This window comes from Chelonoidis abingdonii, chromosome 7 (assembly GCF_003597395.2).
Source record: "Chelonoidis abingdonii isolate Lonesome George chromosome 7, CheloAbing_2.0, whole genome shotgun sequence".
NCBI lineage: Eukaryota > Metazoa > Chordata > Testudines > Testudinidae > Chelonoidis > Chelonoidis abingdonii.
In genome coordinates this window covers 30,406,935-30,434,137 of record NC_133775.1, presented here as the reverse complement: position 1 = coordinate 30,434,137, position 27,203 = coordinate 30,406,935, and the positions used below count along the sequence as shown (strand labels likewise).

Genomic DNA, 27,203 nt, shown 5'->3' with positions numbered 1-27,203 from the left:
AAGGCAGCGCCGCAAAGCCGGGAGCGAAGAGGGAATGAAGGGGGGGGGGGGGCGCTGTGGCACGTGACAAAGGCCGAGGCGAAGACGCAGAGGGGAGGTTCTAGAGCCAAGGGACGCAGAGCTGCCTGAGGGGCAGTCTCGCGCAGAGGAGGGAGGGGGTGGGGCGAAAGTCGGCAAACACGCGCTCCTCCGTAGGCCGGCTGCGAGCGCATGGAGACGTACGTTTCCTCGCAGGCCGCGCGCGCGCCTCCGGGGGGCGTGGCGGTTTCGCTAAGTGGGCGTGGCTTCCCATGGTTTGCGCGTGCGCGCTGTGGCGGAGGCTGCGGTGCTGGAAGGGCTGTCGTTACTCTTGCGTTGGGAGGCGCGGCGGGGAGCTTCCGCCATGGAGGGCCCTGGGCCTGGGCTCGCCGCGCGGCCGCTCACCGAGGATGAAATGGCGGAGGTGAAGAAGGAAGTGAGTGAGGCCGAGCGGGAGCCGGGTGGGGAGGGGAATACTGGTAGACCGGGGGGATCGGAACGGTCCTCGCTTCCTGCCGGCCGGATGGAGTGTCACGCGCAGCCCGTGCAGCCGCCTTTCCCGTATCGTTGGGGGGCCGGGAAATCCCCCCCACAGTACCTGGGGCGGGGCTAGGCGCGCGCCGTCAGCAACTCCGGGGGCGGCCCGGGGCCGTTGTCTCGGTTTGCAGGTGTCTGGCGGAGACCCCAGGAAGTGCCGCCCCCGGCCCGCGGGGCCCACTGAGCATCCCGCTAAATGACACACCCCGCGTCCTGGTGGGGGCGCCGCTGACCGCGAGCTGGGTTGTCCCCTCCGCCTCCCTTTGCCTGGTCACAGGACACACGCAGGGGTCGTGAAAGAAATAATGTTGTTCCTTCAGGCAGGATGTCCGCGTGTAGCTCTGTTCTCAGTTAACACTGACACTGTAGAAAGGATGAGAGGCCAACCAGGCTGGGCTGTTTGTGGCGAAAAAAATAACAAAAGTCCCTGGCTTTGAGCAGTGAGGCTGAAATTATTTTTTAATTGTATAGTTCGGAGCGAAATGCATGCCTATTTGTGTTTTGTTTGTTAACTGTTCTCCTGATCATCCAATATCAGAAAGTGGAATTGATTTCAGAAACCCAGATCTTACATTATTTTGACCCAGGGCTGTAACCAGTGTGAGTGGGGCAGTCCTCCAGGGCGTAAAGCTGAAGGGGTGGAAAAATGAGGGCAGAAGTGGTGCATGGGGTGGGGGTACACAGGATCATGTTCCTGCTCCCCTGATTTTTTTATTGTGTGCCCCCCAAACCTCTGACAGGTTGGGTGGCTCACTGAGTTGAGTCAGGAGGTGGAAGTGGTGCACCATACCTGAGCCCCGCCATGTGGGGCTGGCCCAAACCAGTTGGTGTCACCATTCATCCCCCCACCATTGTTCTGCCCTAGGGGGGTGTGGGGCACACACCACAGTTTGAAAACCTCTGTGGGGGGGTCACATGCCCCCTCCCCAAACCTTTAAATTGTGCCCCCCCCACTATCAACAAACATGTAAGTGCTGCCTCTGAATGGGGTGAGAGAATGATGGCAGGGGGGAAAGGTAAGGGGTGCAAATATGCTTGCTTGCCCCGGGTGCTCAAATGCCTAGTTATGAGGTCACAGCTGAGCCATAAGTGATTCTAAGGCATAAAAAAGTTGGTGGAAAAGACACACAAGGGATTAACAAAATGTCAATATTCTAAGCTTTATTTTTGGTTCCTTTGGTGCCTGACTACATTGGCTGAGCAAAAACTATCAGCTTCTAGCAGGCAATATTATTTATTTACTCCTTATTCTCTAGCACTGTGAATGTTTCATTAATATCCTTATAGAATCAGGGGTTCTCAAACTGGGGGTTGGGACCCCTCAGGGTTGCAAGGATATTACATGGGGGGTTGCAAGCTGTCAGCCTCCACCCCAAACTCCTCTTTGCTTCCAGCATTTATAATAGTATTAAATATATAAAAATGTGTTTTTTAATGGGGGGGGTCGCACTCAAAGACTTGCTGTGTGAAAGGGGTCACCAGCACAGAAGTTTGAGAACCACTATTATAGATGGTTGGTGTCTCCATTCCAGCAGCACAGTGAAGGTCCAAGGGCATGGGGGAAACCACTGTTTAATCTCTTTCAGGATTCCAGTCACTTCACAGCTGCCATCTCTAAAACAGGCAGAAAGAAGCAAGCTCAAAAATAAATGAAGAGAAATAAATGTTACAGGAGTCACAGTTAAGAGCTCGGTTACATTAGTGCAGGAGGGAGAAAATAATTTGTGCGCCAGTCCTCCAAACACATAGGCACATGCATAAAGTTAAGCATGTGAGTGGGTCTGCAGCATCAGAGCCCTAGATGGTTGAAGATATGCTAGTGTATAATAGATGAGAGGATCCAGGCCATTTATTTTGTTGTGAATATTTGAATCAATGTTACAGGATACGGAGATGTTGAGAAAAGTGGAATGGAGATATCCAGCCTATCAAGATTAAGATAATTTGACTATGAACTTTAAAAACAAGAGGAGAAATTTTGTGTGAGTCTCAGAAAATTATTTGTGTAGGATGAGGCCTAAGCAAAGATAAGATCTGATAGTTTTCCAGGATGAAAAAATACATTTCTGTACTATGTAATCTAATTCTAGGCTAGACTGCAAAAACAGCCACTGGACTGAGTTGCTTTCTGAAGTACTGAAGTTATTGATTCATGAAAGATTTTTGGCAAAACCTGATGTAACTTGTGATTGGGGTCTTGTCCATTAATTTATTTCTGTTTTCATACACATCTGTTTTGCATGTTGGTGTTACTGCTCCTTGTTGAAATTTGTTTTACTGAATCTCTGAGAGTTACTGGATTGATTTTCTTCAGTAGTTTCTCTCACTTCCATCATTAGATACTTTATGTTCATTTCAGTGAAGCATGTCTGTTTGACTTTGGTTTTGGTTTCTTAATAGTTGTCTTCACTGCTTATGTAATTTACCTGAAGTGCTTTGTCAGAATTTGTGGCACATGGTTTTTCATGTTCTTGCTTGCTGTTAAAGAACCACAAGAGGGAGTAATACTGTGATAGTTAACATCTAAAATTCTAAAACCCCCTTCATCTTCAATAAATATATTCTGATTTGAATGTAATACCTAGTCTTTCAATTTTATTTGTTATTGTGACAACTATACTTATTTAACAACTGCGTTTTTGCAAAAAGGAAAACTGCACCTATGCCACTTCAGTCTTGTCAGTCTTCAGAAACTAAGTAGAGTTGGACCAGGTTAGTGCTTGGATCAGAGACCTGTGGAGAAACATAGGGGCTGCATGGAGTAATATGAGTCAGTAGAAGACATCATTCTCTGAGTCGGTCGTGAACCAGTGTCCCAGTTTGATGATGGGGCTGGGGAGGTGCTCTTTTAGATGAATTATAAAATGGAGGTGTATACTGTTTGTGATGACTAGAATTGCCTAGAAGTAAGTGTGTTAATTTTGGTCTCTTGGCCAGATGCCAGTTTACCTACATTTTCCCCTGTAGTTTTTGTTACGTTTTTCTTATGTTCTTAACTGTTAAACATTTGCTGCATGTCACACTGGTGATAGTTGCATTTGAATGTGAAAATTGAATTAGTATGATTTAGTTATTAAAGTTTTTGGTTTTAAAATCCATCTAGATGAATCAGTATAACAAATCTTTTTAACAAATAAGAAGCATCTGGCACTGGCCACTGTTAGAAGACACTGGTCTAGCTGGACCGCTGGTCTTAGTCAGTATGGCCATTCCTATGTTATGTTCATAATATAGAAACATTACTGATATTCTCTTATGCATTTTTTAATACTAGAGAAAACAGATTGTGTTTGGGAATAAGTTAATATTTGAGACAAACTGTTAAAATGAAGTTATGGTTGAGATTATTTAATAATTCAGGGTAAAATACATCACAGGGATATTGAAATTATCCTAAAAGCATGTTAAACCAGGAAATTCAGAGTTAAAATTAAACTGAAAAGAAATCTAAATGTTAAGGTATGAAAATGTATAGTTAGGGCACCCAAACAATTTTAACTCTGTTCTGTAGAAAAACCATCCAGAAAACATGTTTATGGTCTTAGTATTTGATATCTCAAATTACACTGATTTTTTTTTTTTGAAAGACTCACGAGATTTTCTTTCCCTCTCATTCAAAATGGCCATTGCCTCTCACTGTTCTTTAGACAGCTCCATTAAAAATGTCACTCTTTTTACTGCAGCTACAGGAGCAAACAAGATGTTAGGATACATAAGGAAAAAGATGGACAATAATCAGGGCCGGCTCTACAGTTTTTGCCGCCCCAAGCAACACGCCGAATTGCCGTTCTGGGCGGCAGGGGCAGTCTGTGTGCCTTTAGGGCTGCAGGAGCGTTTCTGCTGCTGCGGCAATTTGGCAGCAGCTTCTATGTTTAGCTGAAGGCGCCCCGGACAGCTAAACATAGAAGCTGCTGCCGAATTGCCCTCACCGCGGAAACGCGCCTGCCGCCTTAAAGGCACACGGACTGCCCCCGCCACCCCGGGGCAGCAATTTGGCGCGCTGCTTGGGGGCAAAACAACAGGGACTGCCGCCCCTTGCAGAACGCCGCCCCAAGCACCAGCTTGGAATGCTGGTGTCTGGAGCCAGCCCTGACAATTATATAAAGGCATTATGTTTTCAATATTAATCAGTGATGATGCCTCACCTGGAATAGTGTGTGCAGTCCTGGTTACCCCATCTCAAAAACGATATTACAAAACAGGATGGGGTTTAGAGAAGAACATTGAGACTGATCAAAGGCCTGGAAAAACTTATTTGAAGAGAAATTGAAAAGATTGGAATGGTTTATTTTAGAAGGGAGATGAATAAGAGGGGACATGATAAAAGTACATATAATTTATGGTAAATTGGGACCTTCTGTTCTTCTCATCTCAAAACATAAGAACAAGAAAACATTTGATTAAATAAAAGCTGAATAATTCAAAATCAATAAGAGAAAATAGCATAAAAAAGTATGTGTGATTAAGCTGTGGAACTTGTTGCCTCAGGAAGTCATGGAGACTAGGAACTTTTCAAGTCTGAAAAAGAACAGCAGTGAACCACCCCATGCAAGACATTGTTCTCAGTCCTAAAGTTTCCTCTTATTCTAAACCAGGGGTAGGCACCCTATGGCGCAGGTGCTGAAGGCGGCACGCAAACTGATTTCCAGTGGCACTCACGCTACCCAGGTCCTGGCCACCAGTCTGCAGGGCTCTGCATGTTAATTTAATTTTAAATGAAACTTCTTAAACATTTTAAAAATCTTATTTACTTTACATGCAAGAATAGTTTTAGTTATGTATTATAGACATATAGAAAGAGACCTTCTGAAAAGGTTAAAATGTATTACTGGCATGCGAAACCTTAAATTAGAGTGAATAAATGAAGACTCGGCGCACCACTTCTGAAACGTTGCTGACCCCTGTTCTAAACTCTCAGAACGGCTAGCATACCTCATAAGGCACAATTAATTTTACCTCAAAAGAGAAATTTTAGTGTGACAGATATAGCTATTTCCTGCAGTATCCTTGGATGACTTTATTGTATTAAGGGAGATATGATAACGTGAGACTTGGGAGTTCAAAAGACTATACTGAAAATGTGCCAGACACTTTGGACTTTTGGATCAACAAGTGTTAAGTGGATTTCCTGGAGAATCTCTAGGGAGAGACTAATGCAAATTACCCAACTCTGGTTATGGTATGCCCTGAGAAGAGTGTTGTCTGCTGCTTATCTGTTACAGAAGGCCAAGATCAAAGGCCTGACCTATATAAAGCAACAGCTGACCTGCCCAGTTTGGGTTCAGGTTCTGGGTCTAACCACAGGGAAAACCCAATTGTGGGTTTTGAAAAGACTAAAACCTAGCGGAGCCTTACCTTGGAGTTGAGGTGGTGGGGTTGGAGACAGGGTGACTGATGGTAAGCTTTTTAGCATGGGTGTAGGTTATTTTATTGTTTTAGTATGTTTTCTCTATCACGTTTTTACCTTAAAAATAAATGTTTGCTTGGAAGGACTGTGTTGTAATTTATAACCATGGGCAATACACTGGACATAGCCCTCAGAAAGAACGCACAGTGCTGGCAATGATCTTTTTAGGCGGTCTGGCTTGCGGGAATATCGCAGTGTAAAGCAAGGAGTTGTGCAGCCTTAAGATCCTCTGCCAGGAAAGAGTGAGACACAGGTTTCCACCCAAAAGAAGTGACATCTGGGAAATGTCTAAAGTGGGTGCCCTTGGTGGACTGTGGAAGGGGAATACAGATGCAGTTGCCCTGAAACTGTGACACCTAGCATTTCCCTTTCACTCCCAAACCTTAGAATTATCTAGAACAATTATGAGTAAATTTTCCAGCATATGCATTAAACATTACTACAGAGGTTTACATGATATTGTTCCTTCTCATTGTATACAAATCTCATTGGCTATATGTTGCCAGAATACAATTTTTTTTAGTAGCATTGGTGTTTGTTGTTGTGTTGTCCCTAGCTGCTGGCATCTGCCAATAAGCTGAAAGCAAATGAAATAAGGTACTTTTCTGAATATTTATTTAAAAAATGATTTTCCTGTGATCTCTTGTGCAGTGCTATTCTTAGTTGCTCTTTTTCCTGTACTTTCTTCACTTTCAGATACTACACTGATGGGGGCCATATAAGCATCTAGATGAAGGTAGATAATATCTTGAAGTACTTGTACACTTAGTTTAATTAATCATGGTCCTTCTTTCTGATCTTGTACTGAATTATTATGTACCTTTCAATGAATTCTTTCAGGTGCATGATTCCTTTTCTTATCTAGTTAACATGAGAACAACATCGACACCTGATTCTACCCGATTCCTTTATTACACCCCAGGGAAGCTGATGAGAGGGGCTAATACTTTGCTGACAGCAAGGCTAGAAGTTTTTTAGAAGGTCCTCTCCCCATGCCTGTTAATTAAAAGTTCTCATAGTGTTTTTAGCATCATAATAAAATGTTGGCAGCCTTGTTTTCAGCAGGCTGTCCTAAACTAGGCCATTCACTTGTCTAGACACTGAGAGAACCTGAGGCTCAATTTTTTTTTAAAAGTCTCTCAAACTGGACCCAGTTCATGTGCTGTTAACCAGAATATTGCTACCAGCACCACTATCCATGGAAACTGATTTCCTTTTAGAAGAAAGTCTAACTTTCAGCAAATATCTTTTGTTCCCTTCTGTCTCTTCAAATCCCTCTCCTACTCTAAATTTCACTCATGGTCTAGTGCAGTGGTTCTCAAACTTTTTTTTTTTTTCCACGGATCACTTGAAAACTGCTGAGGGTCTTGGTGGACCACTTAATGACCTTTCCAAATATTGTTTGTACCATTAGCTAACTATTGTAAAGCTCTTTGGATAAAAGCGCTATATAAAAAAAACTTAATTATTAACATTTTTTGTTCTACAAATAAAGGCACACAACTCATATTTTAATATCTGTAGTCTTACCTTTTTAAAACAATGGATGTGCCCTCTCTCCCCCGCTGTGGTAGCCCCTGAGCTGGAGCTGGGAAGGAGCGGGGAGTCTCTCCCTGCTGTGGCAGTCCCCGGGCTGGGAAGGAGTGGGGTCTCTCCCCAGCAGCTGCAATCTTGGAGCTGGGGAAAGTCGCCTCTTTCTCTGCCCCCCTCAGCCCTGCAAATCCCAAATTCCCCTCACTCCCTCTTCTTACCCAACTGCCCCCACACCTCTTTCCTTCCTCTCCCCCAGCCACCACCTCACCTTACATGTTCATCTTCTCCAGAGTCCAGGGACCTAATTAGGTGAGCCACGCCTGCGCGACTCCACTAATTAGGTGGGTGGCCCTTCATTTTCTTGTGTGCGGCCACCCAGGCTTGCACATTAGAAGAAAATATCCACGGACCACCTGAATGGAGCTTGTGGACCACTGATGGTCTGCGGACCACAGTGTGAGAACCTCTGGTCTAGTGTATCTTAATTTCTCCTAGCTCTTTCCCAGGGCATTTTCACTCTACTCCTGCGAGCACCTGAGAAGGTGCTCAGTGGAAGAGTAAAAGCCCAGTACAGCTTAGTGAATTTGTCCTTGCTTTTGAAGAATGAATGGTGGTTGGTATAAAAAAACAATGCTGAAATAAGAAACTGAGACACCTGTCAGAAATGAGACTGGTAGTTGAGGGAATGGAGGATTGGAAAACTCTCCAAATTAAAATGTTTTCATTTTTAGTTTCCCCAAACAATATATTTTTAAATACATCCATGAATTTTCCATGAAAGGGGGCTTATTTGTATATATCCATTATGTGTGTGTGGTATAATTATACATATGAAATGTGGGTTCTTTTGGTTCAGAACAGATTCATTTTTTTAAAAGCACATTATATATCAGGCATCATTTTATACCTACAGAGAAATTAGTAGTATGTAAAGCGAGATAGTAAATGTAAAATCTTCTCTGAAAATATTTTGTTTGGCAATCTGCTCAACATCTGACAGCAATGCAGTTTATCTGTACAGTAGGAAGGGTTATATTCTAAAAGTGGCTTTGTAAAATGGCTTTATGGAGGTTTCATACTTACTGCCTAACCTCTGGGTTAAACTTGTGCAGTTTGCAGATAAAATTTTCTTTTCGTAACTGCCATATCCACAAACTCGCTAGACAAACAATCAAACTGGGTTATTTCCATCTCATGTATCATCATAGCATTAGGTTCTGCAAGCCAGTCTGTGCAAATTGCATTGTCTTATTATATTTTGTCCCCATATAACACCATTCGCATTAGTCTTTACCTGGATGTTGCTTATGACAGGGTTCCACAGGTGTCATAGCAGATGTAAATTGGTTTGTATAATTCTTAATCTCATGCATTAATTCCAGTTATAAAAGAACCTAGCATGACGGTTAGAGCCCTGTGTGAGTTGTGGGGGGCTACAGTTTGCAAGTTAAAAAAAAAAATCTGACTGAGACACTGCCACTGATTTCCATGTTAAATTTGTTTAGTCACTTTTTAGAGTAAACCTGTGCCTCAGGCTCCTCTACACTCACTTGGTACTACTTTATATGACAGCATTCTTGTTTTTTGAGACAGCAGGATTCTTGCACATCTACAGTTCTTCTCAGTGTAAATTCCATTAAATTACTTATTATTTTCTAACACATTGATAACTGTTATTACTAAAACCACTTTTTCTTTATTCAAGCAATAGCCCACTTATTGTCATTATTGGTACAATTTTCTTATCTCCGTTTTGATGACTGACTGACAAAGTTAAGCACAGCACTTGTTAAAGAACAAATGCTTTAAAGTTATCAGTGTATCTACTGATGCACTTTATTTTGTATATACTGGTAATTAGCACCCTACCAAATTCATGGCCATGAAAAATGTGTGACGGACTGTGAAATCTGGTGTCCCTCCGTGAAATCTGGTGTCCCTCCATGAAATCTGGTCTTTTGTGTGCTTTTACCCTGTACTATATAGATTTCACAGGGGAGATGAGTGTTTCTCAAATTGGGGGTCCTGACCCAAAAGGGAGATGCAGGGGGGTCACACAAGCTTATTTTAGGGGGTCACAGTAGTGCCACCCTTCTGCGCTGCCTTCAGAGCTGGGTGGCCAAAGAGCAACAGCTGTTGGCTAGGTGTCCAGCTCTGAAGGCAGCACACCGCCAGCAGCAGTGCAGAATTAAGGATGGCAGTACCATACATACCATGCCATCCTTACTTCTGTGCTGCTGCTGGCGGGGACGCTGCCCTCCAGCTGCACAGCTTTGAAGTCAGCACCATTGCCAGCAGCTGCAGAAGTAAGGATAGCAATACCGCAACCTCCCCTACAATAATCTTGTGACACACCCTCACCTAAATTCCCTGTAAACTGCGCAGCCATGCAGTAGCTTATTTAGCGCTATACATCACACATCACCTCCATATTGGTGCATGTAACAAAATTCATTTGGCACATGGATGGGAAAATTAGAGGGAACACTGCCTATAATGCTTTTTTGGGTCAGGACCCCTAAATAATAACACCATGAAATTTCAGATTTAAATAGCTGAAATGATGAAATTTAAAATTTTTAAAATACTATGACCATGAAATTGACCAAAATGGACTGTGAATTTGGTAGGGTTCTATATTTAATTCTATCCCAGACACTATCTCATTTAACTACACTCTCTGCTGTATTTTAGCAACAGTAAGCTTTGTATAAAGCTGCGATCAGTTACCACATGCAAGCATACTGTGATCTGTTATGCTTTCTCAGGGTGGATTTGATTTAAACCAAATTGATTTAAATAATGATTTAATCACTAGTCAGGAAGAGTCGATTTAATAATGGATTTCTACATAAAAGTGCATTCTTGTTGGTTGGTATAACCTTAATACATATTCTTCACAACTCAGATGTAGGTTTCATTTTTAGAAGATACGCACTATACATTTTTAAAGTGATTTATTTTGATAACTTTTCAAATTAGTTTTACAGCTATATCAGAAAATGAATGATTGGTTAGTTGGTTACTTCATTTACCAAAGGTAATGGAAGCAGATATTTATGAAGTTATTGGGAGGTGAACTATCTCCAATTCAACAGCTTAATCATTAATATTTGGGGGATTTTCTTACCATGCTATATTAGGAGGAGAACATCACCAGACAGACAGGGAAATCCGCTGGTGAGCCAGGATGGTTTGTTTACCTGCAGCCTCTGCAGCTTCATCCGATCGCAGCTCCCACTGGCCGCGGTCCCCCATTCCAGGTCAATGGGGGCTGTGGGAAGTGGCGGCCAGAACATCTCTTGGCCCACGTCCAACCTGCAGATGCTGCAGGTAAACAAACCGCCCCGGCCTGCCAGCAGATTTCCCTGAAAGATCGCGTGCCAGAGATTGCCGATCCCTGGAGTAGACTGCACACCAGCGTTGGAGAGGGTTAATCACCATATCCCACAACCAGCACAACGAGTTCTCAGTTTTGAATGAATTAGTCTAAAGGAAGAAAATATTATTTCTATACCAGCAGAAGAAGCTACTGCTGTTAAAAGTGAGATTATCACTTCAACAGTCTCTGGCCTGGCCTACACTATGCTGTTAAACCAATTTTAACAGCGTTAAATCAATTTAACGCTGTACCCGTCCACACTACAATGCTCTTTATATTTATTTAAAGGGCTCTTTAAATCGTTTTCTGTACTCCTCCCCAACGAGAGGAGTAACGCTAAAATCGATATTAACGTATCAGATTAGGGTTAGTGTGGACGCAAATCGACGTTATTGGCCTCCGGGCGGTATCCCACAGTGCACCACTGTGACCGCTCTGGACAGCAATCTGAACTCAGAGGCACTGGCCAGGTAGACAGGAAAAGCCTACCATGGCCGATGCAAGCTGAATTGATGCCCGGAACCTGATCTGTGAGAAACTGTACACCAAAGCACAGGCGCTCAATATATTAAACGGTATGCAAATGCTGACTTTGTAGTTGAAATCACATGTGCTATGTAAGGGAATTAGTGTTGTTACTGTGAAGAGTAAAGCATTGGTTCTGTAAAAATTATTCTTCTCCCTGTTTTCCCCCTCATGCAGCTGCACTATTTTCAAGCCTTCCCTATCCACCCGAAGGCTAGACCTCAGATAAGCGGAGAGAAGAAGGACGCGAGATGATAGTTTCGCTGAATCAGTGTAACCACATTGAAAGAGCTCATCTGAGTATGAGGTGGAAGGACGTGTAGCCAAGTACAGTAAAGATGCAAGTGACGTGAGAATAGGAGAGGACGCTTGAGAGGAAAGTGGTAGGCAGAAGATTCTGCAATGGGATGCAACGGCTGGAGCTGCCTGCGTTGATCAAACTGTAATATCTCCGATGTCTGGTGGAGTCTTCAGAAGAGCAGCGGGTCACAAGAGGCCGCTGCAGCCCCCCTGTTAACCCTCAGTACTCGCCATTTCCATATCTTCCTCACCCAGACGTGTAAGAACCGGGGAAGGCTTCTGCACCCGCCACTCCCCCCGTGGACCAACCAAAAAGCTGTCATTACATTGAAATGTGTTAATGGCCTTTCCTTCCTCTCATCCGTCCTCCCACCCACCTGGGACCTTGATATTCATTGCCCTTTTATAATTACTTTTTAACAAGAAATACATGTTTTAAAACGATAGGACTTTATTTCCTATAAGCTAGCTGTATCACGGGGAGGGTGGTTGTTTACAGGGAAGGAGTATAAAGGGGTGGGTTGATGAAGGGGGAACACAACAAGAGTCACACGACCTGGCCCATGATATAACTCGTTTTCAAGGCTTTCTCTGACGGCACCGTTCCTGTGTCTCTTCTAATTTGCCCTGGTGTCTGCTGTGCGTAATCAGCAGCCAAGGATTTGCCTCGCCCCCCCCCTGCCATAAAGGTCTCCCCTTACCCAGAGATTGTGGGAGCCACAGCAAGCAGCAAAAACAAAGGGAGACATTGGTTTGGCTGAGGTCTGAGCGATCGTAATGCGCCGTGAGCCTTCTAAAGGGCCAAATGCACATTCGCCGGCCATCCTGCATTCTCAGCCTGTAGTTGAACACTCCTGACACTGTCCAGGCTGCCTGTGTTATGGCTTCAGAATACTCATGGCATCAAGGGGTAGGCCTGGGTCACCCAGGATTAACACAGGCATTTCAACATCCCAGCTGTTTTTCTGGTTTGGAAGTAATTCCCTTGGACTGCAGCCGTTTAAACAGAGTAGTGCTTCTGAAGAAAGCGGCGTTCAATAATCCTGACGCATGTCATCCTGTGGATGTGTAAACGTCCCTGTGGTATCCACCAGTGCTATTGCAGCACATTGAAAAAGTACCCCTGCGGTTTATGTACTGGGTGCCTTGGTGTCCAGGGCCAAGTATAGGGATATGGGTTCATCTGTCGCCCCCCCACGTTAGGGAATCCCATTGCAAGCAAAGCCATCACATTGACCTGCACGTTTCCAGAGTTAACCTTAGAGCAGAACAACTCTTCCCAAAGAGCCTGAGAACTCAGGACAACAGCTTAATGATTGCTTTTGCACTGTCATCACAGCAGCCACCACAGTAGATTTTTCCACTCCAATTGATTCCCGACTGACCGGTAGCTGTCTGGCGTTGCAGCTTCCAGAGGGCTATTTCCCTCACTTCTCCACTGTGAGGGCTGCTCTCATCTTGGTTTTAGGATTTCAGGGCAGGGGAAAGCAAGTCACAAGTTCAAAGAAAGTGCTCTTACGATGCGAAAGTTTCGCAGCACTGCGAATTTCCCACACTCGCAAACTATGCGGTCCACCAGTCTGTACTTGTTTTTCCGGGCCCAAATCAGCGATATCCTCCGACGTCTGGTGGATCTTCAGGAAGAGCAGCGGGTCACAGAGTGCCGCTGCAGCCCTGTTTAACCACCCTCAGTACTCACCATGTTCCATATCTTCCTCACCCAGACGTGTAGAACGCGTGGGGGGAAGGCTTTCTGCACCGCCCACTCCACCCCCGTGGACAGTCCAACCAAAAGGCTGTCATTACATTGAAATGTGCTTAATGGCCTTTTCCTTCCCTCCTATCCTCCTCCCAAACCACACCCGGGATACCTTGATCAATTCTCTGCCTCTTTTTATAATTACTTTTTAACATATTTTTAAACGAATAATAAAGAACAGGGACATGATTTTAAAACGATAGTGACTTTATTTTTTCCTTAAGCAAGCTGTAATCAAAGGGGGAGGGTGGGTTGGCTTACAGGGAAGGAGTCAATGAAGGGGGGGGTTCATGAAGGGGAAACAAACACAGCAGTCACACCGTACCCTGGCCCGTGATGAAACTCGTTTTCAAGGCTTCTCTGATGCGCACCGCTTCCTGGTGTGCTCTTCTAATCGCCTGGTGTCTGGCTGCGCGTAATCAGCGGCCAGGTGATTTGCCTCAGCCTCCCACCCTGCCATAAAGGTCTCCCCCTTACTCTCACAGAGATTGTGGAGCACACAGCAAGCAGCAATAACAAGGGGACATTGGTTTGGCTGAGGTCTGAGCGAGTCAGTAATGTGCGCCAGCGCGCCTTTTAAATGGCCAAATGCACATTCTACCACCATCCTGCACACTTGCTCAGCCTGTAGTTGAACAGCTCCTGACCACTGTCCAGGCTGCCTGTGTATGGCTTCATGAGCCATGGCATCAAGGGGTAGGCTGGGTCACCCAGGATAACTACAGGCATTTCAACATCCCAAACTGTTATTTTCTGGTCTGGGAAGTAATTCCCTTGCTGCAGCCGTTTAAACAGAGTAGTGCTTCTGAAGACGCGAGCGTCATGAACCCTTCCTGGCCATCCCACGTGGATGTTGGTGAAACGTCCCTTGTGATCCACCAGTGCTTGCAGCACCATTGAAAAGTACCCTTGCGGTTTATGTACTGGGTGCCCTGGTGCTCCGGTGCCAAGATAGGGATATGGGTTCCATCTATCGCCCCCCCAGTTAGGGAATCCCATTGCAGCAAAGCCATCACTATGACCTGCACGTTTCCCAGAGTCACAACCTTTCGTAGCAGCAGCTTAATGATTGCTTTGGCTACTTGCATCACAGCAGCCCCCACAGTAGATTTTCCCACTCCAAATTGATTCCCGACTGACCGGTAGCTGTCTGGCGTTGCAAGCTTCCAGAGGGCTATTGCCACTCGCTTCTCCACTGTGAGGGCTGCTCTCATCTTGGTATTATGGCGTTTCAGGGCAGGGGAAAGCAAGTCACAAAGTTCAATGAAAGTGCTCTTACGCATGCGAAAGTTTCGCAGCCACTGCGAATCGTCCCACACCTGCAAAACTATGCGGTCCCACCAGTCTGTGCTTGTTTCCCGGCCCAAAATCGGCGCGCTCAATGGGTAGAACCTGCCCCATTACCAGCAGGAGCTCCAAAGCGCAGGGGCCCGCGTTTAGGGAGAATTCAGTGTCCATGTCCTCATCACTCTCGTCGCCGCACTGCTGTAGCTGCCGCCTCCTCCTCGTCTGCCTTTGTAGATCATGGTTCACCATAGACAGCACGAGAACACGCGAGGTGGTTACAACGTCCACGATTGCGTTAGTGATCTGATCAGGGTCCATGCTTGCTGTGCTATGGCGTTTGCTCAGTTCACCCAGGAAAAAAGGCGCGAAATGGTTGTCTGTTGCTTCCAGAACCACCCGCGACAATGATTTTTGCCCCATCAGGCACTGGGCTCTCAACCCAGAATTCCAAGGAGCGGGGGAGACTGCGGGAACTATGGGATAGCTACGGAATAGCTACCCACAGTACAACGCTCCAGAAATCGAGGCTATCCTCGGACCATGGACGCACACCGCCGAATTAATGTGCCTAGTGTGGCCGCGTGCAATTGACTTTACAATATCTGTTTTATAAAACCAGCTTATGCTAATTCGAAATTATCCTGTAGTGTAGACGTGGCCTCTGAATCCAAGTGCTTAAGTGACTTCTACCAGTTCACTGGTGTGACTTTCTTTAAAACATCATCAGCAAACACACATTTCTTGAATGGTTCACCCTGAGCTCTGAAGTTTATTATAGTTGGCATTATGGAGGGATGATTGCTGGGTGTCCATGTCATATCCAAGTCCTCTTCTCAGCAGTTAAGGTTTGACCCTGGTACTGAGTATTGAGAATATTTGCAAGAAAATGAGCTGGAGATAGTGCTTGTCCCATTCATTTTTTTAATGCTTGTAATTTCTCTGTCATTGCAAATTCCTCTTCTTAAAATCTCGCTCTGTTCCTTCCAAATTTCAACAGTGTCAGCAATAAAACAGCTATTTCTCTGCATTTTGTTCAAGGCTATAGAAATAGGCTTCAGGGTACTCAGCATGTGTTCAACATTTCTCTTATGCCCAATGTTGAGAACTTTGGCTGTGACAGTGCCATCTATTTTTTCAAGATTTTCTTCACAAACTGTCATCAGATTAGGGCCAGTTCTTGATTCAGGGCTTAAAACCGTCCACTACTAAGTTCCATTGCACATCTTTTGGGAAAGTTAGCTTCGTTTCTCCCACTTTTTTCAGAGCAGCTGCTGCAAAGTGGTTGTTACGGAAGTATTTGAGATTTCAACATTAGCCTTTATTTCTGGAACACTGAAGTCTTTGGCTTGGAGGTGCATCAAATGAGCACTGTAACCGTAGGTTATTAGCTTGGGACTCTCTTCTAATTGTCTTCTCATCTTAAATACGTTTGTAGCATTGTCTGTGACCAAGCTGCGTACTAGACATTTGAATTTTTATCACAGTTTGTTATAGCTTTTACTGCTACTTCTTGTAAGTATTCTCCTGCATGTGCGCATTTCTTGATGTTATCAGTTGTTTCTGTAAGGAAGACATTGCCTTCTTCTGTTGTCATACAAGCACATACAACAGGATCATTGTAGACGTTGCTCCACCTATCAAGAATTAGGTTAACAATTTTACCTTCTAGACCTTTTGCACACTGCTCAATTTCTCTTTCCTAAATTTTATCCAGCAATTTGCCTGCGACATCTGCTCTATTGGGTAGTCTATCCTGGTCTTAATGACTGAACCATGTTAATGAGTTGTGGGTTCTCAATCATATGGAAAGGACAGTTTGTTGCATAAACAAACCGGGCAATTTTTTCATCAATTATCTCTTTTTGCAATCTGCTGGTTCTTATCACACACTTCTTTCTGGCTGTTTCTAGATGATGGAGATTTTTTTTTCCTTTTTGCTCCATACATATGTGACTGAAACACTCTCATTGACAGATAACTCTGAAACTATAGAAAATGATGGCAATCTTGAAGGTGGACAGTCTTCAGAATCCTGTATGCTGAGGATGGATTCTCCTAAACAAAATAATGTATTGATTATCATTACCATACTGTTCATTTAGTATTACTCATTGCATTCACTGATACTCAGTATTACTTTAAAGGTGAAATTGTAAAAGGAAGATCTGCCTATCTCAGCTATTTATTTTTTATCACAACTGCATCCAAAATGATAGTACCATAGAGTAACAACTATATTTTTTGCTCAAACGTGAAAATTCAAGAATAGTCCAGAAGGAAGACAGGAGCAGTCGTTAAGAAGGAAGTATGAAATAAAGAAGTTTACCAGCCTGAAGATCCTTCGTGTTCAGACATGTTCCTTCTCAGGAGGAAGCTGTGTTGAAGATGATGAAAGGAACACTTCTCATGATGATTCATTTGAGCAACCAGGCCTTGCATTTCTTTGTTGCACTGTTTGCATTTTGCACACATGCCTCTTACCCACAGGTAGAGGAACTTCATTAAAATATTCCCAGACAAGGTCTCTTTTACACCCTACTGCTATTATAGGTTTTCCCTTCTAGTGAGAGAATGATATGGTAGATCTCAGATCAGTGAAGGCTACACTCAGACCTCAAGACTTGTGGAATATGCTGCTCAAACAGTTTCACTTTTGTTTCTACTGCCTGTCCCTCCCTTCTCACATTTATCTCCAGACTACTACTCCTTGCCTAAATCTGTTCTGCTCCCAACAATCTTCTTTTTGAACTTTTTGAAACTTTGCACTTTTAGAGAAAGGTAAGGGATTGACCTTCTGTACACAAATTTGCAGAGGGACAATAGGGATGAGGTCTGTTGTTTCTCACTTCTATATATTTGTTTGTTTGTTTAAAAACATTTTTGCTGTTAACAAGCATGTTCTCTCTGGAGACACAAATCCAGTTTGAGAACTGCAAAACTAAGCAGTCTGATGGTATCTTCTAGACTGTGAGCTACGTCCCATTGGGTGGATAGAAAGATTAACCTAAATAATCTATACAGAAGCCCTTGGAACCTGATAAAATTGGGTCCCTGATCCATGACCTATTGGAACTCATTAACAAAACTTTTCTTAAACATTACATCAGAGGGGGCAAACTATGGCCTGGGGGCCGCATCCAGCCCTTGAGCTCCAGTCAGGAAGCAGGGTCCAGGGCTTGTCCCCACTCTGTGCATGCTGGGGCTCCAAGCGGCTCCTGGAAGCAGCAGCACATCCCCCCCTGCCTCCTATGCATAGGGGTAGCCAAGGGGCACCATACATTGCCCCGCATATCCCATTGGCCAGCAACCACAGCCAGTAGGAACCACAGGGGCAGCGCCTGTGGACGGGGCAGCGCAGAGTCGCCTGGCTGTGCGTCCACATAGGAGTCATGGGGAGGACATGCCACTGCTTCCGGGAGCTGCTTGAGGTAAGCGCCGCCTGGACCTGCACTCTGACCCCCCTCCTGCTCCCCAACCCCCTGCCCCAACCCTGATCCCCCTCCTGCCCTCTGACACCTCATCCCCAGCTGCACCCTCAGCCAAAGCCTTCATCCCCTCCCACAACCCAACCCTCAATTTTGTGAGCATTCATGGCCCGCTATACAGTTTCCATACCTAGATGTGGCCCCCAGGCCAAAAAGTTTGCCCACCTCTGCATTACATGAATATATTTTCTCATACTATAGAATTAGAATTTATAATCCCTACAATGAGAGATTTTTGAGCTATGATGTATCTTAATTAAAACTATCTTTAGATAGGGTTTTTCCTCAAAAAGCATTTTATCAAAAAAATCAAGTTAAATTCTGACTTTTATTTTTTTTAAATCATTGATTTTTATCCACCCTGCTTTTTCTTACATATTTCTTTGAAGCTTTGCAAGTGGTAGGAACAATAGGCGATCTAGAGTAGACAAAGCACGGGTAGCTACCAGCTTTTAATACTGCCATATCTGAGCAAACTGAGACCAACAGTGGCTAGCCTGTACTAGATCAGTGTGTCTCAACGTTTCCAGACTACTGTACACTTTTCAGGAGTCTGATCTGTCTTGCGTACACCCAAGTTACACCTAACTTAAACTACTTGCTTACAAAATCTGACATAAAAATACAAAAGTACTAAAACAGTGCTTGCTTTCTGATTTTTACCATATAATTATAACATAAATCATTTGGAATATAAATATTGTACTTGTATTTCAGTATGTAGTATACAGAGCTGTATAAACAAGTCATTGCATGAAATTTTAGTTTGTACTGATTTCGCTAGTGCTCTATATGTAGCCTGTTCTAAAACTAGGTAAATATTTAGACGAGTTCATGTACCCCCCGGAAGTCTTCTGCGTACCCCCAGAGGTACATGTATCCCTGGTTGAGAACCACAGTAGTAGATCTCCCACTAATGGTCATGCGATGATGTGAAATTAAAAAAAGGTTATCTAGTCATCAGTTCTGATCATTGGCCAGTTATGTCACATTAGGAACTGTACTCCCGATTTGGCTCCAGTGCTTTCATCCACCTGATGAACCAAGGGTATATCTAAACTAGGATAAAAGGTGAGTTTTTAGAAAGAGTTAGCTAGTCAAGTGAAAGTCTAGGGTTCAGTTTGATCAGTGAACAGGTGTACATAAGGGAAGTTTTATTTGGGGGTTTTAAGATTTGTTAGGTAAGGGGTTTTTTAAAATCCTTTTTATTCTAGTCTAGATATACCCTAAAAGAGCAGCTTTCTGCCTCTCCTTTAGAGGGAGCTAGTACCTGCTTGACTAGGTCTGATACATACACAACCCAATAGAGGACAGTGGTGTGTGTATATATACATACATTAAATACAATAATTATTTTATAGTATCTTTTGTATAGAAGACCTGGACCCACTTTAATTTTCATACCAGATGGGGCTATATTTCATTACTGTGTGAAGTGTTCCTTATGTGTCAGTTTAATGTTTAGGGTAAAGAATATATAAATAAGGGTTTATTAGACTTGTATATCATTAATTTTTCCTTTTCCTTTTGAAAAGTGCTTCAGATAGTAAAATAACATACTCTCTAGTTTGTCACCTTTAGTCTACTTGCCAGAGATACAATACATCTTGGAACTGTCTCTGTAATGTCATAGCTGTGCATGCCACTTTATGGATATGAAATACAAGATCCCTGCCTCAAAGAAATTAGTCTAGTAAAAATTAACACAAGGAAAGATGGAAAAATAATTTTTGGTGAGTGCATCAACATGCTAATGCGTTAAGCAACAATAGCTGGCTACTAAACATGTGAGCACTAAGTTTACTCAAATTGATAAATCACCCTGTGTTGCTTTTTCTCTTTAAATTTTAAGCAAATCAAATAGTTGCTCAGCCACTCATATTAAGGCACTGGGCAAATGTTTAAATGCTCAGTACATACCCACTGTTTCTGTAGGAACCCTGCTTCATTCAGTACACAGGTTAGACAGCATACAGGAAACAGAGTGAGACATAATTGTCTTATGCAGGGGTCATGCATCAGTCTGCAACTGTAACAGGGTCAATCTGGGGTCAATTATTACAACAGTGAAATTACCCTAATTTTCACCAGTATAACTGAGTAGAACTGGGTCCTCTGTGCACAGGATGGATGATGTAGTGGTGATGCAAACCTTTGTCATACGTGGAGAGCTGTCCAACCTGCGCACTAAATGAGGCACAAGTTATGTGAAAATAGCATAAGGAATGTGCATGAGAGCAGAGTTAAGATGGCACACAACCTTAACATTGGCATTTCTTGATTTTTTTTAAAATGCACCATTTGTTCCTCTTATCATATTGTGTGTGTGTATAAATTTGAGATTATCTGTATTCTCCCTTTCCTTCCCTTCAATTTTTTCTTTGACTAAAACAGGATGTTGAACTGAATCTCTTAATAGCAATTCTCCCTCTAGCAACATGCATCACTTCATCAGAAGCAGCCATTTCCTGTTGAAATGATGAATCACTGACATTATAATGTTGTTGCTAGAAGTTAACAATATTTAGCAATTTTTCCAGCAGTTCATGGACTAATATTTAGTATGTAGTGTTTAAACAATCTAGTATCTGTCTTAATCAGGCATAAGTTCATAAATCCAAAGGCTGACCATCCTTAATTTTGGCTATAGTGCACAGTTAAACCACAACTATATGAACACATTACTACTTAATATTTAAAATATATTTATATTTAATTTCCTCTGGGCCTTATTTAATGGAAGACTGTTTATCTGAGAGGGAGATTTCACTGGGTGTTACTTTTTAAAAAAAGTTATAAATACATTGTACAGACACACAGAGAATGGATCTCTGGCTGTTGGGTAACATGGCAGTGGGGTTTTTAATTCCGAAATGTAGGTTTATAATCCAGTACTGATATCATCTGAATTTGAATGTTTTCCAATATATCCTCCTAGCCATGTTGAAAATCATCTAATGACAGTAATGTATTGCCTTTTTTTAGGCTTTAGAAAGGATGCGTCCCTATTTGTGTGACAAAATTATCGCGGAGAGACACTTTGATTACCTGCGTTCAAAGAAAATACTCACTAGAGAGGACGCTGAAGAAATATCTTGTCGACCCTCAAGTAGAAAGAAAACTGGGAAGTTACTGGACTACTTAGCAGAAAATCCAAAGGGACTAGATACTTTGATTGAATCTATTAGAAGAGAGAGAACACAGAACTTCCTGTTAGAAAGGATAACTGATGTGGTGTTGAAAGTCAAAAATGAAAAACTTGAAGCTCTCAAAGGTGAGATGTTTAAATTGTTAAATGGCAAAGTAGATGTTTATCTCAAAGGACTCTGTAAAAATACGTAAACCAAAAAACATGTCTGTCTTAGGTTCAGAATTCCTTTGCAGGACAAACAAACAACATTAGACTTGGATTTAAGCCTCTAGGGACAAGTACCCGTGTCTTCCTATGTCTTTTTACCATGCTAAGTACAGTGATGCTTAATCAGTCACAAAAAATAATGATCATGATTTATGATGTACACAAAGTATTTTTGCATCATGATCTAAATCTGTCAAACTTTACTTTCCATGAGATTATATTGCAGAATTTGAGTTTGGTGATCAGCTTTCCTGATGGGTTCTTTCTTGGAACACTATTTTTTTAAACTTACTATGCGCCTTAACATAAAATGAGCCAGTATTGGGAAATTAAACCATCACTTTGTGTGTCAACATTAAACAAAGCTATAAACCTCGAAGTCTTATGTATATATGCACATATGTGCTGCTGCCTCAGCCTAGCATGTATGGACAAGGATTTTTTTATGTTGACACACAAGAAATTGAATCATAACTTGATGTCACAGAGTGTATTCAAAGTTGAAATTACATTGTAATTCATAGCTCTAAAAATATCCAGCAATTGGTTCTAAGAAATATAAGCTGAGGATAAGATGAAACCTAGAAGAAAGTAAATCTTAACAGATTCTTCTCTCCAAGGTTTACATCTTCCCTGTTTTGCCTGACTTTGCTTACAAAAATAAGGCCCTGTTCCCAGTGAATTAGATCGATAGAACTGCTAGCTGAAGAATAAGTTGAAATACTTCTCTTCACCCAAAAAATGTCCTTTGTTTTTGAGTGCGAGGTAAAGAGAATTTTTGGCCTGTGTTCTCCTGCTAGACTGACTTCAAACTGAAGCCTTACTTATTGTTTTCAAGAGGTACTCTGTTTTTACTGATCCAGAAAAACATATTCAAGTTGATTGTGACACATACTCATTGGTCTCCTATGAGGAGCTCTGTGTAAATCATACAGGCCAAAATTTTCAAACCGGAATGCCTAGACTAAGGCTTCTAAATCCATATTCAGGCACCTAAATATAAGCAGCTTAGTTCTCACAAGGCCTTGGCACCTGCAGCTCCTAATGACTGCACTGGCACTTGTGATTCTCGGCATTTGTGAAAATCTGGCCACTTTAATGTAAGAAGTTATATGGATTTAAGAGCCTAATGTTAGCCCTCAATTTTGAAATGCCTTAATGAATTATAAAAGTCTCAAAATTACTTCCTTTGGTTAAAGTAGTAATAAAAGGAAAGAGAAGGTAAAAGGGGTTCAGTTTCTGCAGTTTTTGTGCTGTAAAAAAAAAAAATCTACTTGCCATTTTCATAAATTTCAGGACATGAGTGGGGGGGACAGGATTCCTGAGAGGAAAGAGGTGGGGATAGGGGGATATTGGAGAAGATAGATGGGAACAGAATGGGGAAGACGAAAAGGACAATTAGTTTTTTGTGAAAGATTAACTAATTTGACTTTAATTCACACTGGAATGGTGTGATGTCAGGTGAGACTGAAGTTGACAGGAGAGGTGGTGTACAAGACAAGTGATTCACTTTGATAAATTTTAAGTACCTATGCTCTAATTTGATGGCTTTTAGAACATTTTAATAAATGTCACTGAAGTAATTTGAGGGAGAAGCTACCTAGATACATAGCAAATTGTAATAATATCCAAACCTGGTTTTGTTTAGGTCTGAGCTGCAGCAGCTGTATGACTTCAGTGTATGGAGGAACAAATAATCTTTCTAGGTCATATTCTGATGAATCCAATTACTATGAAAAAGTAAAAGAATCTACCCATAATCAACCAGAAGAACAGTTTAGTACAGCTGCTTTTGTGTCTGCTTCATCTCTTCGTTCAATGAATTTACCGATTGTGGAGATGGGAAGCACAGAAAATGCAGTCTTCTCAACCACGCTTCCAGGACCTGGGGATCCTGGAGCACCCCCTCTTCCACCAGAACTGCAGTCTGAACAACAGGAAGCCAGTGCCAGTTCAAGTGACAGTCGTTTTCTGCCTTTAAGATCTCGTTCTCTTCTACCACAATGACTTCAATGACTCTTTTTCCTGTCTCTTTCTTAAAGGAGGGGGTGTTATGAGACTTTTACATATCTTTGCAGGCAGCATACAGAATGTTTCCAAACTTTAAATTGCAAATAGGGGGAAATAGCCTATATGAGTGCCCCCCCCCCCCCAAAAAAAAAGAAGAAAAAGTTTAAAGTGGTAATCAGTTCATTCTGTATCTGACAGTTTCTTTAGTTTCTGGAAGTCTTTGATGCCACTAGTGCTGTACCTTGTTTGGGTTTTTGTTAGGATTTCATGTTAATGTTGTCATTACTTAAATTTTTCCAGTCAATGGAACAAATATTTATCCTCCAACATTAGCAGATTTTGATATTTTTAGCAAGTAGAGGGGAAATGGCTATTACAAAAGAGAACACTTTAAAAGGACTTTCTCAGAACTTGTATATTTGTACTAGTTCTAAAAGTTTGCCAGACTAATCTTTTACGTGGCATAGGGTAAATTCTTCCCTCAAATTTATGCACACACCACTCCCATTGGGAGGGCAGAACTTGCCTCTTTGTAGCCAAGGATTTTTTTAAATGCTTATTGTCAAATAATTCTCAATATGCTAATTTTCTGAACCTTGTGCTCTATTTTCATCCAAACATGAAAAGCAGATACTACACTGAATCGAGTCGTATATGATAAATGCATTTTTACATACTGTTTTTAAATATAATATAGAAATCATTGGTTTGAGATGCATTTGTTTTAATTTAAATTTATATTAATAGTGGAAAGGAATGTCAGGTGTTCAGATCCCAGTAAGGGAGTTGCTCAGTAGCTTATTTATAAAATGCCTTTATTTAAGTAAGGGCATGCTTCTGTAAGAAGCAAAAGGTGCAGTATTTAATGGGTGGACCTAGCAGGAGGATGTCTTTAACTGAAGTACTCAAGGAAATATTGCACTGCAGATACTTAATTTTTACACCTTACAGTAACACGTTTACATTGCAAGTGATTTAAAATCTAAACCAAGTTTTAACTGTTTTAACATGGGAAAAGTTCTCATCTTGTGACATAGTACAGTATGTTTGATCCTTTCATACTTTCCTTCTCATTCTAATCCTCACTTTGTAAGACTGAATTTTAGAAGATTAAGTGTAGAAGTGCAAAACGACAAATTTAAAAATCGTATTACTCAGTATTATGTACAGATGTCTTTACAGAGTATTTTTCTAAAGTTACGTTTTCTGTTTATCAAAAGGTAGACTGGATTTTATTTAAAATGTATAATTCTGACACTGACTGCTAAAGTAAGATAAGTATTCTAGTCTGTCACACCCAGATTCCATTTCTAATGCTAATTCTCCTGCAGAGGCTATATGCTCAGCCTCTGGATTTCAGAGGAGAGCTGCCTCACGTTGTTCATGGGTGATGACAGCCAAAAGGAGGCTGGTCTCATTTGGGGACTGAGAAAAGTAATCAACAAAAGTATCCTGTAGCTATTTGTTGTTCATGTCTGACTAGTCAATGGATGTTAACTCAGTTCAAATAAACTGTCAAGTTTAATTAGAATATCATGTAGAAACAACTTTAGTATAAGAATGAGGTAGCTTACATATGACAAAAATATGGGTTGCTTTTATTAATATGTGACACACCAATCACTGTTTTCAGGTATCCATCCATCTAAAGCACACTGAGCCTGATTTTCAAAAAAGCAGATTACCCACAAATTCTATTGACTACAGCTTGGAGTTGTGGGTCTCAGCACTCTTAAAAATCAAGCTAAGTGTCTTAACACCCCTATATTTTGAACATTCCCAACCATTTTTTATGAACTCTGCAGGTATTATCTATTGTAACTTATTTTGCTATCCTGCTGGAAGTGATTATAGAAATTAGGCTAATTTACTCTATCTGGATCTGAGCCTGAGAATTGCTGAGAGCCTTGCAGTCAATGCATCCAATTCGCCTTCCACTCAAACTAATGCTAAAACTTATTTAGGAGCAAGAGCAGGCCCATTTGAGAAGTGAATGGTTCAGCAGTTTATATGATGTACTTAATCTCTCATGGGATAGAGTTCTGTGGTTACAGGAGATCCCCCCAAATTGGGTGAATGCGGGAGGAGGGGTTGATCCTGTGCAAACCAAAAATATACAATGTACATGGGTTCATAATGTGAATGTTAGAGATTTGCTAGATAACTACCAAATGTCTGGATGTGTACCACAAACTCTGTGTGCAGTAATTGCTCCGTTGTATTAACCTGAGATCTTTAATGAATGTGTGTAATCTTACCAAATGCTTGAAACCTATGCATTATTTTAAACAAAGACTTAATATCACAAACTGTGTTGAATTTTTTTTTTTTTTTTTTTTTTTGCATAATTGCTTGCTTCTCTCGTCCACACCCTCCCCATTACTTTTCTTTGTGGCTTCTGTTACCTTAAAACAAAACATCTCTGGTCTGCTCAAACCGGCTATAGATTACTGCAGTATGCTAATTTACAACAATTCCATGGCATTGAATTCGGGAGCACTGTTGAGGAAGAGGTGTGCTTGTTGAAGAGTACTCCCCTAACTTGTCCACTTCACAACTCCTGATTCTTTTGAGTGCCCGTCCTCACTTGAGGCTTGAGCATTCCATGGAACTCTTCCTAGGTTGGAGAGACTCCAATGTGTAATTTCTAACCTAACCTCCAATAGCCTGATCTTTAAAAAAAAAAAAAAAATGAACACTGATCATCTGTTCATTGGCAGAATGATAAAACGATCTTCCCTCATCTGCTGTGTTTGGGGAGAGGGGGAGGGGATAGGGTAGGTGGGTACAAGGACTTAAATCAGGCTTCATTCTGCTTCAGCTTTATTGACTGATCTATAGAAGGTGCTGTGTTGAGCCAGACCCAGTTTCAACACTAGTTGGCTAAGGTAGAATTATACTCACCTGGGGAAGAACACATCTTTTAAAATGATTGAGCGAGCATGACTGGAAAAGGTAGCAGGCTGGAGAGCTTCTGACCCAAGTTTGTGGGTCTAAACTAGGGAACATGTTATTTTAAAACAATTAGCTAACATGATTTCGATATACCCCTTAATATTAGGGTAGACATAGTGTTACTATCTCTACAGTGGAGTTAGCTGGTTACATAACCTAGGTGTTCAATCTCCCTCAACTAATGTGATAGTAATTGTTAAACTAGGTGTTAAGGGTGTTAGCTAGGTAGAATTAAAAAAAGGAGGTACTGGCCTTATCTACATGACTTTTTAAACCAGGTATTAGAACATTTTTGAAAAGCTCAGTGTAGAGAAAGCGCTGTATATTTTAACACAGGCTAAGTGGTTGGGTTAAAGCTTAAGTTCCTACATAGGTGACCAGTTTAGCATGTTTTAAACATAAAGGTTTGTCTGCACTACACTTTTCAAAGGCATTAGACTGTTAGTTAACTCCCTTTTTATTCTCCTCTAGATAAGGTCTGTATTTTTTAAAGGAAATATATTTCTCAGTATTACCTCCATTTGTATACCTATGTAGGATCAAATAATTGTAAAATACAGACTCTAATAAGTATCAGAGGGGTAGTCATGTTAGTCTGGATCTGTAAAAGCAGCAAAGAGTCCTGTGGTACCTTATAGACTAACAGA

General features: G+C 41.9%; 1 protein-coding gene and 1 long non-coding RNA gene across 4 annotated transcripts; one reads left to right on the top strand and one right to left on the bottom strand.

Annotated features, from left to right (window-relative positions):
• Positions 1-144: 144 nt before the first annotated feature.
• BCL10 (BCL10 immune signaling adaptor) lies at positions 145-25,910 on the top strand. Of its 3 annotated transcripts, XM_032798851.2 has the most exons (4): positions 304-454; positions 6,659-6,698; positions 21,219-21,507; positions 23,240-25,910. In XM_032798851.2, exons 2-4 carry the CDS (start codon positions 6,693-6,695, stop codon positions 23,596-23,598), a joined length of 654 nt encoding a protein of 217 aa, XP_032654742.1. In that variant the 5' UTR covers positions 304-454; positions 6,659-6,692; the 3' UTR covers positions 23,599-25,910. The 3 variants fall into 3 exon arrangements, with proteins under 3 accessions (XP_032654741.1, XP_032654742.1, XP_074923877.1); XM_032798850.2 differs by lacking the exon at positions 6,659-6,698 and having other exon boundaries at positions 145-454; XM_075067776.1 differs by lacking the exons at positions 304-454; positions 6,659-6,698 and adding an exon at positions 17,042-17,235.
• Positions 1,702-4,076, bottom strand: LOC116835747 (uncharacterized). The gene is made up of 2 exons (XR_004376290.2): positions 2,785-4,076; positions 1,702-2,167 (listed from the first exon to the last, which is right to left on the bottom strand). It is a non-coding gene; the product is annotated as an uncharacterized LOC116835747 (long non-coding RNA).
• Positions 25,911-27,203: the final 1,293 nt, after the last annotated feature.